This window comes from Ovis aries, chromosome 18, assembly GCF_016772045.2.
Source record: "Ovis aries strain OAR_USU_Benz2616 breed Rambouillet chromosome 18, ARS-UI_Ramb_v3.0, whole genome shotgun sequence".
NCBI lineage: Eukaryota > Metazoa > Chordata > Mammalia > Artiodactyla > Bovidae > Ovis > Ovis aries.
The window spans coordinates 55,104,682-55,124,809 of NC_056071.1; the positions used below are offsets into that span (position 1 = coordinate 55,104,682).

The following is a 20,128-nucleotide window of genomic DNA, read 5'->3' on the forward strand; positions in this document are numbered from 1 at the left end:
CCTCAGAGCAGGGGGTGGACATGTCACCCATCGGTTTGTACAGTTGGGGGAAGAGGATTCTTCTACTTTTTTGCAAGTTCCTAATCTAGTGCATTGGGGGAGCTGACAAAAGGGAAATAAATAAAGAGGGACCTGAAGGAGTGGGCTGACTCAGATGTCGGCTCAACAAGGCAGCAGATGATGCTTCTACCCGTAGAGGAGAGAGGTTGAGTGAGGACGCTGGGGCACAGCAAGCTTTGGCCCCACTTAATCAGGGAAGGCTTTCAGGAGGACTTGCTCAGGGAGGGTCCCAGTGTGGGCATGAGTGTGACCTGCTCCATCCTAATAACCCTGGGAAGCCCACACGCAGGGATCCTGGAGGTAGACAGAGAAGGACCTGGGGCCTGGACTTGTCACCTCGTGTTCCCTCTCTGCTCACCTTGAGCTCATCCTTTCACTCAGGGCTGACACATGAAGTCTGGAGCTGCTAGTGAGGATGTCTTTCCATGTCCAAGGTGCCTGGTCCTCAGCATGTTACCTTTCTGACTATAGAGCCATCCATGAATGAGAGGATGGGAATGCCACCTCCACGCTGCAGGGGACTCTGAGGCAGGTAGAGACACCGTACACTGTGTGCATGCTAAGTCACTTCAGTTGTGTCCAGCTCTTTGTGACCCTATGGATTGTAGCCCACCAGGCTCTTTTGTCTATGGGATTCTCCAGGCAAGATTACTAGAATGCATTGCCATGCCCTCCTCCAAGGGATCTTCCCAACCCAAGGATCAAACACAAGTCTTATGTCTCCTGTGTTGGCAGGCAGATTCTTTACCACTAGTGCCATCTGGAAAGCCCCATACCATATATTGGGTGCTTATTATATAGCAGGCACTCTACTGAAGTCACCTGGGCACTTTCAATAATCCTTTGAGGCACTAGGTCATCTGGGAATGCTTTCAGTTCAAGTAATACCTGGCCTATGGTAGCTTCAACCATAAGGCGACTATTGCTTACCTAATGAGAAATCTGGAGGTTTGGGGTCTAGGGCTAGTTTAGTAGTTAACGGATGACAGTGGCTGACTTTATTTTCGGGGGCTCCAAAATCACTGCAGATGGTGACTGCAGCCATGAAATTAAAAGATGCTTACTCTTTGGAAGAAAAGCTATGGCCAACCTAGACAGCATATTAAAAAGCAGAGACATTACTTTGCCAACAAAGATCTGTCTAGTCAAAGCTATGGTTTTTCCAGTAGTCATGTATGGATGTGAGAGTTGAACTATAAAGAAAGCCGAGCGCCAAAGAACTGATGCTTTTGAACTGTGGTGTAGGAGAAGACTCTTAAGAGTCCCTTGGACTGCAAAGAGATCCAACTAGTCCATCCTAAAGGAGATCAGTCCTGAATAGTCACTGGAAGACTGATGCTGAAGCTGAAGCTCCAATACTTTGGCCACCTGATGTGAAGAACTGACTCACTGGAAAAGACCCTGATGCTGGGAAAGATTGAAGGCAGGAGGAGAAGTGGACTACAGAGGATGAGATGGTTGGATGGCATCACGTTCACGATGGACATGAGTTTGAGCAAGCTCTGGGAGTTGGTGATGGACAAGGAGGCCTGGTGTGCTGCAGTTCATGGAGTCACAAAGAGCCAGACACGACTGAGCAACTGAACTGACTGATGTCTTCAAGACCCAAGTTCTTTCCTCATTTCTATTCCCTCATTTTCAAGGTTGGCTTTCAAGGGTCTTGGGTTTGTCACCCCATGGCTACAAATTAGTGGCTGCAGCTCCTGCCATCTCATCCATTCAAAAGCAGGAGGTCATGGGCAAAAGGCTTTCTTCTCTTAGGATCAGTCTTTTTGTCAGGGAACAGATGTTTTTGCAGATACCTTATTGATCACTCCTGACTGTGAGGGTAGCTGAGGAAGGGAGTGAGTGGCAGAGGTCAGTTACCAAGGAGAGGGAGGGGACTGGTTCTCAGGGAACTAACTCATTGTGACCATCACAGACAAGAACTATCATATTCCCATTTTGCAGAGCAAGGAGCAGCCCTGGAGCAGTCACACAGCTCAGAGTGGCCAACTAAAGACCGAACTCTACGGAGTCTGGCTCCAGAGCCCATGGACTGAAGTCTTACACAGAAGGGCCCCAAGGCCCAACACTCTGGCTCTTCCCCTTTATCTCTCTCTTTGCCAGTCCTCTCCTGTGCTGTTTTCTCATCTGTACAAGGGGTAAAGTGTTCTAAACCCCAGGGAAGGAGTTGCTGCGAGGTATTTAAAACCTTCAGGAAGGTGTCTGGCATAGAAACATGATCAGCTGATACTTGGTGGGTTGGCTGGGTTGGAGGACACATAGGAGGTCACCACCCCAGCCTGAAGGTCACTGGCCTTGCATTCTTGTCCTGGCTCTGCCACCAGCAAGGATGTCTTTGCATCTCTGGGTCTTGGTTTCTTTAGCTGTAGAGTGAGGAGCTGAATACATCTGTAGCTTTCAAATTTCCCCACTGAGCTCTGGGGGCCCCTCAGTAGCACCTAATAGAAGGAAAGTAGGAGGTACCCAAAGGATGAGGCCCCATCTCCTCATACCGCACAGCTATACCATTACCTACTGTGGCATATGAACCACTCCAAGGTCCAGTGGCTTGAAACAGTCACCGTTTGACTTTCTCAGGATTCTGTAGGTCAGCAGTGTGGGTTGGCTTCTGCTGAGTGGTTCTTCTGCTGGTCTCTCCTGGGATTAACCAAACAGCTGTAGTCATCTGGCCGTTTGACTAGGTCTGGATGGCCTGAGATGGCCTTGACCACCTGTCTGGCAGGTGGTGCCAGCTGTGGGCTGGGCCTCATGACTCCAGCAGACTTGCTCAGCCTTCTGCATATGACAGTTATGGTTCAAAAGGGTGAACATGGAAGCTGGCATGCCTCTTAAGGCCTAGGCTTAGAACTCAACACTACCACTGCTGCTGCATTCTTTTGGTCAAAAGCAAGTCCCAGGCCAGCCTACCAGGTGTAGGGAACTAGATTCTACCTCTTGATGGAAGGAGCTGCAAAGAATTTCTGGCCATTTTTAATCTGCCACATAGATGGTTTTTGCTTCTGTCTTCCTAGCTCTTTGTTTGGATAAAAAGATACATAGTAATAATCTTATTAATAAGTATCATTTATTTGTAAAATGAGATTGAAACTGAAAGTGTTAATCATTCAGTGTGTCCAGCTCTTTGTGACCCTGTGGACTGTAGCCCGCCAGGCTCCTGTGTCCCTGGGATTCTCCAGGCAAGAATACTGGAGTGGGTTGCCACTTCTCTAGGGGATCTTCCCAATCCAAAGATCAAATTCAGGTCTCCTGCATTGCAGGCAGATTCTTTACCGTCTGAGCCACCAGGGAAGCCCCTATTTGCAAATAAAAATCTTAGCATGTGGTTTAGTGCTCAGTAAATGGTAGCAGTCTACAATAATAATAATAAATATCTTTAAGTGCATACTCTGTGCCAAGCATTCATATACATGGGTCAGCAATTCTCCTGGAAACCCTGAGAGATGGATATTATTATACTCAGGCTCAGATGAGGAAATTGAAGCCAAAGAAGTAAAAGTAACTTGCCTACGGACACACAGCTGATAAAGATCAGAGCTGGGATTCAAGTCCCCCCTGGGGGTCTAAAAAGTGGGCTGCCAGGGGGTAGGCAGGTAGAAAGAGAAGTAAGATGGGCTTGGGAAATTTGCACATGAACCACCCCCCCCACTCCCGAGGGTGCTGGAGTGGGAGCTCTGGTTGGCACACCCAGCCCATTAGCCTTCTGGGTGCTCACCTGCAGCAACCACTGTGGGCAACATCTCTGTAGAGGATGAGCAGTGGACACCCAGAGAGGATGAGGGGCAAGGGGAACATGGGCAGTCTACTCAGATGCTCTTCTCCTGGCACCAGCTTTGGCTGAACTCTGCTGGATTGAAGCGCAGGAGTTGCACCCTAATCTAGAACACTTTGCAGGAGTTACCACTCTGCATATGTTCTTGCAGTGAGTCATATAATGACACTGTTTTTGAGGTGCTATCTGTGAATACTTCCTGGAAGGGACCCTGTGACTAGCTGAGCAGCTAAACCTCCCCAGAGGGGAATGCAGAAGAGACCATCTTATTCCAATGGATAATGACCAATGCAGACCACTGACCGGGGTTCTGCCTAGAGCAGGCCCCTGTCAGTGTCCTCTCCCTCGCTGCCATCTGGGCAGGAAGGGTCAGAGGACTCCTTGAGCCTCCCTCCCTTCTCCCCCCTAACAAATTCAGCTCCCCAAACCGCTCACCCAGTGCATTATCTTAGTTTTTCAGGTAAGAGGACTTGGCCATAGCAGAACGAAGTGGCACAGGAGGCTCTGTGGCCATGCCAGAAGGGTGGGTGTTGGGCACTCAGAATTGGGAACCTGAGCCCAGCCTGGGGTACTTTTCCACCCCAGTCTGCACGCCTGCCCTGCAATGACTAGTTAACACAGCCTCGATGGCAAGAGATAAGTGAGATGTTCTCGGTGACGCCCAGGTCTGCATCTTGCTTCTGCATTTCCTGTTTGCATGGCCTTGGATTTCTTTAACCTCTCTGTGCCCTGAGTACCCATCAGAAGGAATGGTAATAGTGCCTACCTCACCCAGCCATGAGGGAACTGGACGATGCAAGGTGTAAGGTACCTGGTCCAGAGCACAGACGTCAGCTGCTGTTTAAATTTCTGCTCCTTGCTTGTAGCTGAACCCCTTCTCAAGGAAATCCTGAGTCTTTTTCACAAGAAACACATGTTGTACACTGAGCCCCAGTTCTAGATGGAGCCTGAGACTGGGAGGTTGAGGACTGTAAACCAGCCATGGTCAGGAAGGCAGAAGCAGATGGAAAATTAATTCTTAGTGAGCATCGGTAGAAACCCTTTTACCCCACTGGGTGCCTCCCTACGTAACATCTCAGTTACTCCTTCCAACACAGAAGGGCAGGGCTTTGGTTTCATTTCTTGTTTCTGCTAGGTGGTCATGGGTGTTATCCCAATTTACAGATAGAAACACTGAGGCTTAGAGAAGCTACAGAATGACCCAGGGCCACAGAACTCATAACAGGCTGCACAGAGCCCTCTGGGAGCCCAGGAAGAAATGCAGATGGTGACAGATCTTGACTGTCAAATGCAGGTTTGACTCTTCCTGCAGCTGGAGGAGTTCCTGTTGGAGGGCTCTTATCTTCTTTCTCTCTCTGTGGAACAGGAGGGTGGAGAACAGGGTCAGTGTCTCAGCAGAGTAAGCAAATCGAGAAATAGTTACATGCTGGGTGTGAAAGAGCCAGTTAGGTTGCAGGGTGGCATTGCAGGAGGTCCCAGTTGAGGCTGCCAATGGTGATTTGTCATTGCAGTCACCCTAGGGTGGGATCAGTGGGGGTCAAATAGTCCAGGAAGAAGGAAACCATCAGTAGAATAAGATATCTACATTGGAGACTTCCCTGGCAGTCCAGCGGTTAAGATTTCGCCTTCCAATACAGGGGGTTATGGACTCAATCCCTGGTTGGGGAGCTGAGATCCCACATGCCTCATGACCAAAAAACTAATCATAAAGCAAACAATATTGTAACAATTTCAATAAAGACTTTAAAAATGACCCACATCAAAAAAATAAAAATTAAAAGATATGTTGTACTGTGGCCCTGACCCTCCATAGATCTCTCTCTCTCTTGCTTTCTCTAATAAAAAATGGTCCATCCTTCTGATAGGTATTCTTATTATCTTGTTTTGTTCTCATGTATTTTCTTTTGTTAAAAAAAAAAAAAAAAAAGCTGGCTGGTGGCATTTTCCCCAATGGGTCATGTTTGAAATCACTTCCTTGGCTTCTGTGCCATTCCTGACACTCCAGGATGGCAAGGGGCAGCTCAGCTATGTGCGTGTGCTTCTGAACAATGACCTGGGCTTCTGTCTCCTCCTGCCCCCACCCCAACACACATTTGTACACCACCCTTGTAAAGGGAGCTCTTGTCCTCCAAAGACAGAATTTATGCTAGTTTGTTTCAGTTCAGGAGGGCACCAGCCTCAGCTCCTGCCTGGGCTCAGCGTTGAGGATCCAGCTTTGCTGTCTGCCTTCCCAGGGGCACCCCTGGCTCCTGCTGGGCATCCTTCCCATGCCCTGCTCCTCAGAGCTCCAGGAGGGGAGCCCTGAGTCCAGTTCAGCCCAGAGTCAGTCCCCTCGTTCCTCACTTACCCACCCACACACACACATTCATTCCCACACTGATGCACTTGTGGACACACTCACACACATTCACTCTGCGCTTGAACAGCCCTCTGATATCAACTGTCCTACGGTTGTAGGATGCCCTACAATTCAGCTCGGACACTACCCAGAGTGAACACAGACCCCGTAAGTTAAAGGGAAGGTTCCTCCAAAGACTGCTCTTAACTGCAGATGCCACACACAAATGGGATCCCCAGGATCCTCACACTTCTGACTTGGCTACAAACATGGCCCCCTCTTTAGATCTGATAATTTGCTAGAAAGATCCAGAGGACTCACTGAAAGCACTAAGCTTGTGATGACAGTTTGATTATAAAACTCAAGAGCAGCTGAATGAGACACACAGGGATGAGGTCTGGGTGGGGAGGGCCACACGGAGCTTCCATACCCTCTCCCCATGGAATCTGGGCACAGCACCCTCCCCACATATCAGTGTGTTCGCCAACCAGGAGATTAAATCATTGCCCCGGACTTGAACTCAGTCTGCAGTCCCTCTTCCCCGCACCCCCCCCCCCAGAGGTAGAAGTGGCTCTGTGTGTTCCAGTCCTCTAATTATGTGACTGTCTTTCTGGGGCAGCCCCTTCTTTAAGGTCCCACCTGAGCCACCTGTTAACATAAACTCAGATGTGGTCCAAAGGGGCTCTTTATGAACTACGAAAGACCGCCATCATTCAGGAAATTCCAAGGGTTTCTGAATCTCTGTGCCAGGAACTGGGGACAAAGACCAGATGTATTTTTTTAATAGCACCCACAGGCTTTTTCTCACACACACATACTCATTCTCTCTCTTTTTATCACACACACACTCACTCCCACATTGCCTCACACATGCTGGTTCCCATGGACATGATAGGTATGAGGTACCTGGATCTTGATGAAAGTGAAAGAGGAGAGTGAAAAAGCTGGCTTAAAGCTCAACATTCAGAAAACGAAGATCTTGGCATCTGGTCCCATCACTTCATGGCAAATAGATGGGGAAACAATGGAAACAGTGACAGACTTTATTTTCTTGAGCTCCAAAATCACTGCAGATGGTGATTGCAGCCATAAAATTAAAAGATGCTTGTTCCTTAGAAGAAAAGCTATGACCGATCTAAACAGCATATTAAAAAGCAGAGACATTACCTTGCTGACTAAGATCCATCTAGTCAAAGCTACAATTTTTTCAGTAGTCATATATGGTTGTGAGAGTTGGACAATAAAGAAGGCTGAGTGCCGAAGAATTGATGCTTTTGAACTGTGGTGATGGAGAAGACTCTTGAGAATCCCTTGGACTGCAAGGTCAAACCTAAAGTAAATCAGTCCTGAATATTCATTGGAATGACTGATGCTCAAGGTGAAACTCCAATACTTTGGCCACCTGATGTGAAGAACTGACTCATTTGAAAAGACCCTGATGCTGGGAAAGATTGAAGGCAGGAGAAGAAGGGGTCAACAGAGGATGAGATGGTTGGATGGCATCACCAACTCGATGGACATGAGTTTGAGCAAGCTCTGGGGGTTGGTGATGGGCAGGGAAGCCTGGCGTGCTGCAGTCCATAGGGTCGCAAAGAGTCAGACACAACTGAGCAATTGAACTGAGCTAATGGTGACCTATATCTCTGAAGAGGAGCCAAAGTGACCTCTTTTCTTTGAAAGGTGCATTCATAGGGGCAGTTCAGGTCCAGGTGAACATATCAGTTCAGAGATGTTGCTGCTCACAGCAGGCGAGGCTGTGCCAGGAGTGCAGAGAGGCACCTAGAGGAGAGCCTGCCTCCTGCTAGGTCCCCGAGGAGGTGTCCTCCAGGTGGAATGCCGGCACCCCCACCCACCTCCCATTTCTGCCCCAGAAGCCTCTCTATGGCCTTCCTCCACTCACTGGGTTCTCAGGTTCTCTCCAGCCTGCCCTGTGCGAGGAGAGGCTGGTAACCTCATTTCTGACCTCAGTTCAAGGACTAATGGGTGCCTTGTGTCCCTGCTCCCAGGAAGCACTCTCCCAGAGAGCAGACGCTTAAACCAAGAGACCACCCTCTGTGGGCTGGGCACGGGGCTCAGGATCTCAAGCTAACGGGCCTGAGCTCAGATCCCAGTCCCATCCTAAAGAGCCTGGCGGGCTATGGTCCATTAGCAGAAAGTGTCAGCTGCTCAGTCATGTCTGACTCTTTGCAACCCCGTGGACTGTAGCCTACCAGGCTCCTCTGTCCATGGAATTTTCCAGGCAAGAATACTGGAGTGGGTTGCCATTTCCTCCTCCAGGGGATCTTCCCGACCCAGGGTTTGAGCCTTGGTTTCCTAAATTGCAGATAGATTCTTTACCAACTGAGCCACTAGGGAAGCCTTAACGGGTTATGGTCTATAGGGTCACAAAAATTTGGACATGACTGAAGCAACTAAGCATGCATCAACAATTTAATGACATTGAATTAACAATTCTAATACTATGGCGTTATCATCATAAATTTGTTGTTCAGTCGCTAAGTCGAATCCGACTCTTTGCAACCCCATGGACTGACTGCAGCACGCCAGGCTTCCCTGTCCTTCACTATCTCCCGGAGTTTGGTCACTTTCATGTCCATCGAGTCAGTGATGCCATGTAACCATCTCTTCTGCCTCCCTCTTCTCCTTTTGCCTTCAATCTTTCCCAGCATCAGGGTCTTTTCCAGTGAGTCAGCTCTTCGCATCAACTGGCCAAAGTATTGGAACTTCAGCTTCAACCACCAATCCAGTAGTAATCAGTTGCAATGGCAGGGAATTTGGAGCATCTCCCAAGAGGTGGTGGACAGTGCCTTGAAGGGAGAAGGGAAGAAACACCATCTCTATGTTCTTGCGTGGGGCCATGTACTCTGGAGGTCCCCGTGGCCCTGCTTCCCAAATTTTTCTCAGCATCTTTGACCAGGCTCTTGGTCTTCAAAACTCTAGCCTGGGCTCTTGGGAGGGGCGTAGAGCCCCGGTTGGGGATGAGGTTGGAGGAGAGGGGGGACACGGTGACCAAGTCCTTTCTCAGGAAAGGAAGGACTGACCCTACCCTGGGGGGAGGACCACTCCTCTGCCTCTTCCCCAGGAGGATGCCAGGCCCTGGAGGCTGGGGAGATTCCAGAAGGCCTCTGTTATCACCTGAAAGGAGGGATGAGCCTGAGTGGGGCCAATGGAGACGGAAAAGAACATTTTTAAAACCACAGAGGCTGTAAAGGAAGCAGGGGCTCCCTCCCCATGATGGCCTACTGGGGTTGGAGGCACAGCCCCAGGGCGGCTGTGGGTATGACAGGGGAAGACTTTAGAGTCACAGGCCCTTTAGCTGAACAGAATGGCCGTCTGGAGAGGGGAAGTAAAATGAGGCATCTATAAACAGGCTGGCTCTGGTTTAGACTTCAGGTAATGCTTGGTTACTACAGCACAAATAGGTCCTCGGGGCTCAGAAGCATCATTTTCGACCAGAGTAAATCCACAGGAGAAGAAAGGACAAGCTCCCCCCAGGTGGGATGTGGGGAACAGAGAAGGGCTGCATAGCATGGGGTCCAGAGCGTGGATACCAGTGACCTGAGCTGAATCCCAGCTCTACCCCATCAGCTGTGAGGCTTTGGCCAGGAACAGCCTTCAGGGTGTGTCCTGGGGCCCAAGCCCATACAGGTATTTCCTCAGTCTGTCTTCACACCAGCCCGAAGAGCCAGGTCCTGTTAGGATCAAGGAGCACCTTCCTTCATTTGTGAAGCAGGGATAACAGCAAAACTCACGCCACAGGGTTATCGGGACGATCAAGCAAGTAAACATATGCAAAGCATTCCTAACAGTTGCTGTCACAGCACAAGCTGTATATTAGTTATTTGCTATTTTTGTTTCCATGGGAAAAAAAATAGTGTGACTTGACTATCTATGATTGTTTCCAGCCTCCCCTAGAGCATATGTGCTAGGGTGTGAGTTGAAATTCAGCCATTATGTTTGTGCTTTTCGAAAAGTAGTCCCCAGACCTCTACCTGTACCAGATTCAGCTGATTCCAGACCCACCCCCACCCCCAACAAACCAGCATCTCAGAGGGTGGGGACACAGGAATCTGCCTTGATTCAGTTGACCTCCACTTCCATACACAAATGAGAAACTGAGGCTCGAGGATCCATGGCACAGGTACCAGGTGACACATGGCCCTTGGGACAGAACCCCTACTTGTTCTTGGGAATGCTAGACTCCACCACCCTGCATCTTGGTTTCTGGAACCTTCCAGACGACTCCCGTCTCACAGTTGTCCTTCCAACCTCCTGCCACATCTTTGACTCACAGAATGCCCTCTTCCTCCATTGCAGGCATTCCTGGTCCGCCGGGACAGCAGCTTGAAGCACCTGGTGCTCTGTGTCCACTTCCCTTCCCTGAATGAAAGCTCATCCGAGGTGCTCGAATACACCATTAAAGAAGAAAAATCGAGTGAGTACCATCTTCCTGTTCTGCCTCCAGCCACACAGCAGCAGCAGATGCTACACCCTGTAACCACAGACACTCCTCTCAGGCCATTTTAGAAGGCTCTAAAATTAGAAGAAGAGGGGGAAGCTTTCATCTGCTGAAGTTGTTTGGCCCAGTTTGTTCTGAACTCAGGTTTATCACTCAAAGTCAACGTGTTTCTGCTCACCCGTGTCACAGCTCGATGGCTTTGCTTCCAGGCCCCTGTGAAGTTTCCTTTTGTTTAGGTCATGCTGAAGACAGGGAAGGAAAAGAGGGGAAATGTCTGGGGCCCTGGATCCTAGTGACCGCTCAGCACACAAACTGTGATCTTGGACAAGTCACTGAACCTCTCTGAGACTCAATTTTCATATCTTTCAAATGGACAGAATAGTCTCTGCCTGTGTGTATCACACTGCCTTTGTGAGGGTCAAATGGGCAAGCACTTTGAAAAACAAAAGTGTGTGCCCAGGGGTGCCAGGAGGCAGGCTTGGGCCTCTGTGGAAAAACCAATCAAGGGTTGGTTTGTGTGCAACTGAAAGTGTTTGGGCTTCCCCCTCCTCTCATGCACCATGCCGAGTATTAAGATCCAAAAAGCTTAATAGAAGAAATCTGTAGACTACTCTGAGCACCAGCTCAGGTCCTCTTATAAATGGATCCTAGAGTGTGGGAAGCTTTTTATTCTTGGTTAGCAGCAGAGTAACAACAGTTAAAAAAAGACAAAATATTTAAGTGTTTAGGATAGAAATACATAAGGTAATCAAATGTTTGCATAATTGAATGTTAAATGTTGTTGTTTAGTCGCTAAATTGTGTCTGACTCTTTTGCAATCCCAGGGACTGTAGCCTGCCAGGCTCTTCTGTCCAGGGGATTTCCCAGGCAGGAATACTGGAGTAGGTGGCCATTGCCTTCTCCACGGGATCTTCTCAACCCCTGTCTCTTATGTCTCTTTCATGGGCAGGCGAGTTCTTCAGCATTGAGCCACCTGGGAAGCCCAAATGTTATATACACACAGTAAATATTTTTACAAATATTTATTCAATATTTTAGGGTGCTTGTTTCTTAAGAGACACTTGTGCCCAACACTGGGAAGATGCAAAGAGGAAAAAAAAGAGTTCTGGCCTCAAGGCTCTCAGTCTAGTTGGAGGGTGGGGGACATGGTGGGTGGGAGAGACACAGACCCCTGCCCTTGCTGTGCAGTGTGACAGTTGTAACAGGGACCTCCAGCTCAGGGGCACAGAGGCTGCAGACCATTGTGGGAAGGATTGTGGGAGGATGTGAAAGAGAAGGGAAGCCTGTGCTGGATCCGGAAGAGTGAGGATGTTAATTTAATGATATGCTAATTTTCTATCTCAGAGACGGAGGAGAAAGCAAAAGCAGGGGCAGATTCTTGTTCTTGCCAAACACTGAATGGGTGAGACATCATCGACTCATTTGTGTATTTAACAATTGGTTATTAAGTGTCTCTGCATGGCGTCGGGAGCTGCTGTGGCACTAGGGGCACAGCAGGGAACAGAACACAGGCCCTGCTCTGAGAGAGGAGACAATAAATGAGTAAGTGACGTAAGCTGATCATCCGATGGAGAGTCATGCTATGGAGGACATGTAAGTGGGAAGATTAGCCAGCTGCTGCAATCACAACCAAAATTGGAATAGCTTGAGTTTAGTCCCCGGGTCAGGGAGATCTCTTCGAGAAGGAAGTGGCAACCCACTCCAGTATTTTTGCCTGGAGAATTCCATAGACAAAGGAGCTTGGTGGGCTACAGTCCACAGAATTGCAAAGAGTCAGCACTGGGTGACCAACACTTTCACTTTCAAACTCAAAACTTTTCCTGATCATGTGCAGGATTCCTGGTCAGTGGGGAAGGCTCATTCAGGGACCCCATCTTGCGCATGCAGCCTCCAGTTTCCTGTGGTTGCACGTGCATGCATGCTAAGTCACTTCAGTCTTGTCTGACTCTTTGCAACCCCATGGACCGCAGCCTGCCAGGCTCCTCTGTCTATGGGATTCTCCAGGCAAGAATCCTGGAGTGGGTTGCCATGCCCTTCTCCAGGGGATCTTTCCGACCCAAGGATCAAACCCTTGGCTCTTCTGTCTCCTGCATTGGCAGGCAGGTTCTTTTACCACTAGTGCCACCTGAGAAGCCCTCCTGTGGTTGACTCCATGCCAACCACATGGCATGCCTTCCACATGGTAGGCTGGAAGGGGAAAGGGGAGTCTTGTGAATGGGTCTTACCTCAATGCCTGCAAGTGGGTGAGACACTTGTGCTCACGTTCCATTGGTTCCATTGGTTAGAACTTCCGCACGTGGCCACGCCCACTGCAAGAGGGACTGGGGTATGTAGTCCAGACATCTGTCTGGGAAAGCACAAAAAGTCGGGATCTTGGTGAACTGCTCAGAGTCTGCTCTCTGGGTAAAGGGTAAGGAGTGTGGGGGTTGTTAATTTATGGAGCAACCCATATGACTCCTGTCCTACAGCATCCAGCAGGGAAGAAAACGTAGGGATCTCAGAGAAGAAGGAGAATGTTACAGTTTCCCCAGACCAAACATATGATGACTACAGAAGGCCTGAGGTTGTTTGGGGCACCCGGTGGCTACACAGACCCTGGGTGCACTTTTGATCTGGGAAAAAGACAGCCATCAGCCTTCCTGCTTATGGACTCATTTTGTCCTGCTTCTTATGAAGAGTAACCAGGCTTTTGGGGACTTGGCTGCCCAGAGTACCTACAATTGTAGGAATCGAGTATGTACAATCCTTTAGAAACCCAGGAGCCAGTTGTGCTCTTGAATTTCAACACCAGCTTTGGGAAAGTAGCTGAAAATGAGGGTGTTATGCTGAGGCGGCTACACGTCAGCACATGTGCAAGAAGTGGAAGGAGGGAGCACAGTTTCAAGGGCAGGCCAACCAGCGAGCCTTTGGGGAGGAAAAGGGAGTTGGGCTGGATGGATGGAATGTCTAGAAGCTCTGCTTTCTGAAATCCTTGGCCCCTGAGCTTCTTTTCCCACCTCCCTGCCCCATCTCCAGGGTAATCACTTCTCAGTCTTCCCACCCCGGTGACAGTCTGGCTGCCCCAGTCTTTTGGAGCTTGGTTGGGAAGCACGCACAAGGTCTAATCCATGGAACCAGATGTCACATCTGGTTGTGTGTCTCATTCTTGAGTAGGAGCCCAAGGAATACGCCAAGGCATTCGGGATGAAGGAAGCTTCCTTCTCTGATTTCATGTCTTCCTCCCGGGGCCACGTGGTAGAATCCCATTTTCCATTTTTAAACCTTTAAAAATGTATGCTCAGCTTAGCTGAAAAGAGCATCAAAACCCAAACCAAACATCCTTCGTGAAACATAACTCTTCTAAATCACAATTCGTATCCATTCCCTGTGACTGCACAGATGTCGTCTGTACGTTTGTATGCATTTCATTTTGCTTTTTTTTAAATTTTACTCCTCTGCTCCCCAAACCTCAGTCCTGAGATCTGACCCGAGAGAAACCAGACAACAGCAAGAAAGCAGCAAGGTGGCGTGTTTCTTTGCCACGTTGCTTCGCCGCTTCCACCTTTGTGCTGTCTTCCTGTGTGGTTCCTGCTCCTTATCATGATGGTCAAGCACAGACCAGGGAAGCCGCACAGCCTGTGTTGGAATCGGAGTGTTCTGCCTTTAACCACCTGTGTGACCTTGGGCCCCTTGCCTAACCTCTCCAGGCCTCTAAGATGGGGATGATAATGGTGCTGCTCCCGTAGCAGGCTGGAAGGAGGAGTTAGTGTATCTGAAGTGCTTAGGGTAGTACCCAGAGCACCCTAGAGGGTAATAACTGTGTTTGTTTTTCTCACTCTTGTTGTTATTGCTGTTATTATTAAGGCTCCTTCAGGATTAAGGCAAAAAGGAGGAGTAGAATAAGCCTACACACTGGGCTCCAAGGTTCTGGGTATATCCCAGCCCAGCTTGTGGGGCCTGACCATAGTCCTTTGTGGGAGGAAGGAACCACCAACCTCTTGCATCCTCCCGTGGCCATGGTGGCTATGGTGGGGGGTGGCCTGAGGAGGAAGTGGGCAAGGGAAAAGGCCCAGAGCCTGGACCTGGGACCTTTTGTTGGGATTCCCCACACAGAGCTGAGACAAAGGAAAGAGACAAGGGGATCCCCCAGGAAGTAGGCAGTCAGCCATATCTGTGGCCTCCCTCTGTTGGCCTTGAATGAGAGAGATCTTTGCAGACCCCCTCTGTGCTTCTGTGTGCTCAGGTCATCCTCTAGTTCCTTGTTAAGAGGTTTTTGGCGAAATCCTGAACCAGTCCGCTCAGGCTAGCTATGCTGTGGTGACGAGCAGCCCTACCCTGCAGAGGCTTCTCTACCCACAGCACTGCACACACAGTAAGGCGAGTGTGTTTCTCACTCACACCGCATGTCAGCTGAGACTCTTTACAAAAACATTTCACTCTGCAGTCTGGGCTGAAAAAGCAGTGCTCAGAGAGGGGAGGGTGCAGAGGGGACGGAGAGAGATGGCAGGTTTATTCAGAGGTGGCAGAAGTCACTTCCCATCACATCTCATTGGCCAAAACAGGTTGAATGGCCAGACCAGACTCAGTGGGATGCAAAGTATGATCCTCCCTCCAGTGTGTGACTAGCACAGAGGGGTAGCGGCTATTTTGAACAACTGTTGTCACCTATTACATTCCCGATTCCCCTCTGTGCTGCTCCAAGGTGACAAGTGCGTCACCACTTAGCTTCATCAGGGACGCTCAGAGGCCAGACATGTATGTGTGGCTGGTAGCGGCTGAGAACTGGCAGAAAAGACATTGGCTCAGGGGATATAGGATGCAAAGGGACAGGACACAGGATAGAGGGAGGTCTGACCAGCCTCCAGGTGCAGCCTTGCCCCTTTATGGCTGAAATTAACTAGTTGGCTGGGGGACACGAGCTATCTTTTTCATTAATCTGCACCCTTGAAGATGGCAGCAATGATTCCTTCATGTGATGGCATTTTCTCCTGGCTGATATATAACAGACAGTCAGTTGGCCCCATCTGCAGAAGAGGAATCATGAGACAGCAGCGGATGGTGTGGTCTGGCTCCTACAGGAAGTGACTGCCCAGTACTCAGTCTGAGCCACTTGGTCTAGTTTCGGGGCAGCCCCACTTCCCTTCTTGCCTATCCTCTATTCCACACTGACCCCTGGCATTAGAAAGGCTGGCCTATTGAACTCAGTTAGGATTTCTTCTTGATTTTGAGCAGATCTCTCACCCTTGGGCCAGTGATTTTGGGCCAAGTAGTTGAATGAGATAAGTATACTTGCACTTGGGAACAGAGCCCACCTCAGCGGTGAGTGTTGTGCTGATTGGTGCAGATGATCATCACCACTGGATTGGGCGACCTTTCAAACCAAGGAGGGGAGCAATTCTAGATGAGTCCTCCCAGGCAGTAGAGATCTGTACGTATGGGAGGGCAGAGTGTCACACAAATTGCCTTTGAGGTCCACACTGAAGATTTGCTTTGGTGCTCTTGGGTTTGACCCTTTCACCAACTGACCCACTATCCTAGAATGAGATTTCACCTGTATTTGGGCCAAAATATGTTAAGTCCATAAAAAGGTAAGGAATTATTATGTTAAACTTAGGGTTGGTATGAAGAAGGCAAGCTCTTGATATTTCATCAGGCCGGAGGCATTGTATCATGGTGAGTCGTGTGCGTTTGTCAAGGCAAACCTCTTTTGAGATCATGAGCTTTGGGAAGACTGACAGTTCTAGGTTTTTATTCTGTCCCTGGCATCTTCTGACATTAGACAAGTATCTTAACATCTCTGGGCTTCAATTTTCTCATCTGCAAAATGGGAACATCTGCAGCATGGCTGTTGGAGGGTTGATGACTGAACACAGTAGGGATGAGAGGCAGTGCTGCCTGGCACATAAGAAGTACTTGGCCTTGGACCTGTGATATTGTGACCGACAATTAGAAATATACACGGTCTTCATTCCCATTCTTGGCACAGAGCTCCCTCAGAATTTTCTAAATAATAAGAGCCATAACTGTGTCTTGAGACATGTAACAAACCCTTTCAACCACACCTGAGTTTATGTCCACGTGGTGACTTTGGGAAAGTACCTAAGGATGGGGGTTGGTTGCCAGGAAACCAATCATTCGATTGGAATGTTGGAAATTTCAGTTCCACTCCCAACCTCTGGGAAAGGGAGAGGAGCTGGAGGTTGAGTATCACTGATGGCCAATGATTTGATCTATCATGTCTGTGAAATGAAGCCTTCATAAAAACCCAAAGGGACCGGGTTCAGAGAGCTTCCTGGTTTGTGAACACAATGGAGATTGGGGAGAGTGGTGTGCTCAGAGAGCAGAGACGCTCTGGCCCCTTCCTGCATACGTTGTCCTGTGTGTCTCTTCCATTTGGCTGTTCCTGAGTTATATCTTTTAATACAAACCAGTGATCTTGTGAGTAAATGCGTTTCCTGAGTTCTGCAACCCACTCTAGCAGATTAATTGAACCCAAGTCATTAGAACCTCTGATCCCGTAGGTGATTGGTCACAAGCACGGGTAACAACTTAGACTTGTGATTAGTGTCTGAAGTGGGGTGGGTGGGAGAGTGTTGTGGGATCTGATGCTGTCTCTAGGTGCATAGTGTCAGCATTGAGTTAGACTGGGAACTTCCCTAGAGGTCCATTGATTAAGACTCTGCACTTTCAGTGCAGTGGGGTGTGAGTTTGATCCCTGGTCAGAGAAACTAAGATTTCACATGCTGCATGGCTCAGCCAAAAAAACTATGTTTTTACATTTTTGAAAATAAAGAATTGAGTTAAATTGTAGGACACCCAGTGGGTGCTGGAGAATAGCTTGGTGGTTTTGAAAGCACAGACACTGGGATTGGTGTCAGAATAGAGGTAACTATAATATCCTAGTGTTGTCTCCTGGACAAAATGAAGTCATGTATGGGGGAAAGCTGTCACAGTGTCTGAGTGTAGTAAGCACTCAATAAATTCAAGCAGTTATAATTAGCTGTGGGGTTGAGTAACATGCAGCTCAGACCTCAAAACCATCACTTCCTGCAGTGCCGTGCTCTTGCAGGACTCCTCTAAGAAGTTAATTCATTCTTTTATCTCATATTGGTTATACCCATGCAGGTTTTGGCAAAAAAAAAAAAAAAAAGGAACCGCAGTTTGTATCTTTCTATTTTCAGTAATTCCCCTTTCAGCTTCCAGAACTGAGGTTGGTCTAGGAAAAAATACATCATCAGATAATTGAACTCCAAGAACCTTACTGTAAATCTTTCGTGCCTTTCTTTCTTTCTTTCTTTCTTTAATAGATTTTTGAATCATAGTGGTGCATATTTTTTAGCCTTCTTTTTTTACTTAAACATTTTATTATGAGCTTTCTCTGTGTTATTAAACATTTCACAGACTTTGCATCCAATGAACTGTGTGCTGAACGAGGCTTAGGAAGGGTCTGTAAGACACGGCGCCTGACATTGGCCAACCTGAGCAGACCCACGTGCACTTAACCAGAAATGGAAGTCAGATGGTCATAAGAGCTAGAATGTTAGTGTGCACTTTGAGGGCACCAGGAGTTGGTCTGGCTCTGTGGACATGGAACACCGGAGGAGGTTTTGACAGAGAGGGGAGAAAGATCCAGGACACGTGTCCTTGGAGGCAAGAGAAGAGGGAAGCGGGTTGTGGAGGGAGGGGAAGTGTCACATCATCACCAGGCCCCAGCGAGTGGCCTCGGCCTGTGTGTACAGTGACTGCCACCTTCAGGGGCTTTGCAGCTTCAGAAGATGTGCCTGAGAGAGAAGACCGTCCAATTCAGCAGCTTCAGAAAGCCAGGGGCCCCTGCATAGCTACAACCCCTCTTTTCGGGGTGACTCCAGAGGGATTGGGCCCCAGTGCCTCCTGGGCTTCCTGTCACGGGAAAGCTATGGGTTTGGATTATCAATGTTTGTGTCTGGGGCTCCCACCTTCCTTTCCAGCTGTTTCTGCCTCCCTCTGCCACCTTCCATGAAAAACTGCTCTCTGGAAATTCTCTAGCCGGTAAACAGATTCATACTAACGTGTGAAAGACTAACACCATCATAAAGTGGTGCCCCCAGCCACAAGGGCGTGCATCTCAGTAGGAATAGTTATTGTACTGATAAAGGAGGGGAGCGCCAGGCACTGGCCAACAGAAGAGTGGGAGTTGGTTTGTCCTGGCCGTCCTGAAACAGCAGAGGAGGGGGGCACCTGCTTTCATTGAGGCTCATCTGACCTCCAGCATCCTCCCCATGCCCACCACCTGCCCAGGCCGCAGGCTTCCTGATGAGACTACTCAGGTGGACAGTGAAGTTCTTATGCGTCTGTTGCCTGATGGAGGCAGTTTCTCCCAGGTTACCCCACAATAAGGCCCCTGGAAGACAACTGATGCTTGCATCCCCATCTGGCGCCACCTTCCTCCACACTCAGCGTGTCACCCCGCGTCTGTGCTGTGCTGGCAGGGGGCTCGAAGCCCTCTCCTATCAGCCAGTCAGCTGTACTCATCTACAGAAGGGTAGAGCTTCTGTCTGATGCATCTGTGGTCCCCATAGCCTAGCAAAGGGCAGGACCACTGCTCAATCAGTTAATCACACCCCACACTTGTGCAGAGAGTCTCTAGGACCCAGAGAGTGTGCTTTGGAACCCGATGGATCCAAACTCAAATGCCACCCTTATGCTTTCATCAGCTGTGAGGTCTTGGCCATGCTACTCAATCATCCACCTCAATAAGCCTTGGTTTTCTCGGCTGGGAAATGACCTCATAATCAGAGTGATGACTAACTAAAACTACATAGAGTCGGTACTCATGAAAAGTTAATTGCTTCTTCCCCTTCTCTGCTCACCTTCACCCTTGACAGAGAGGTCTTGGAGTTGGAAAACCTGGATTTGCATTCATTTCTCCTGCTTAATTGGTTCTGGGAACTCAAGCAAGGTGTGACTCCTGGGCCTCACTTTCATCAACTGTAAATAGGGTTAAAGATGCCTCCAAGGAAATTGCTGTGGGGAATAAACATTCGAACGTACCTAAAACCTGACTGAGATTCTAGAGCTGCACACTACTGTATCCATCCGTCCATCTGTTCCCGTGTATACATAACTAGCATCTATTGAGCCCTGGGCTCAGAGGAGACCAAATTCTACTCTTAGAAAGATCACTTGGGTAGCTGAGTGGGTTGGAAGAAACAAGGCAAAGTGCTTTTTACAAGTGGCTTTGCAGCTCTCATGGTGTCCCTGTATGGAGCTTTGCTCTGGAAGGAGTGCCCCCAGTATTTAGGACTTCTTAGGGGTTGTTCCAGGGGAACTCAGATTTTAGGGTTTGTTTTTTTTTTCCAAAAGGGAAAGCTGATTGTTACCTCTGGACACTTTTAAAAAAATTTATTTGGCTGAGCCGGGCCTTAGTTGCAGTACTCGGGATCTCAGCTGTGGCTTGTGGGCTCTAGATTCCTGACCAGGAATCAAACTCTGGCCCTCCGCATTGGGAGCACGGAGTCTTAGCTATTGGACCACCAGT

General features: G+C 48.9%; 1 protein-coding gene across 1 annotated transcript in view; it reads left to right on the forward strand.

Annotated features, from left to right (window-relative positions):
- Positions 1–20,128, forward strand: part of RIN3 (Ras and Rab interactor 3) — a 132,906-nt gene that overhangs the window by 49,030 nt on the left and 63,748 nt on the right. Inside the window, exon 3 of the mRNA XM_027957334.3 lies at positions 10,491–10,608. Coding sequence (XP_027813135.1) covers positions 10,491–10,608 — 118 coding nt within the window. The remainder of the gene's footprint in view (positions 1–10,490; positions 10,609–20,128) is intronic.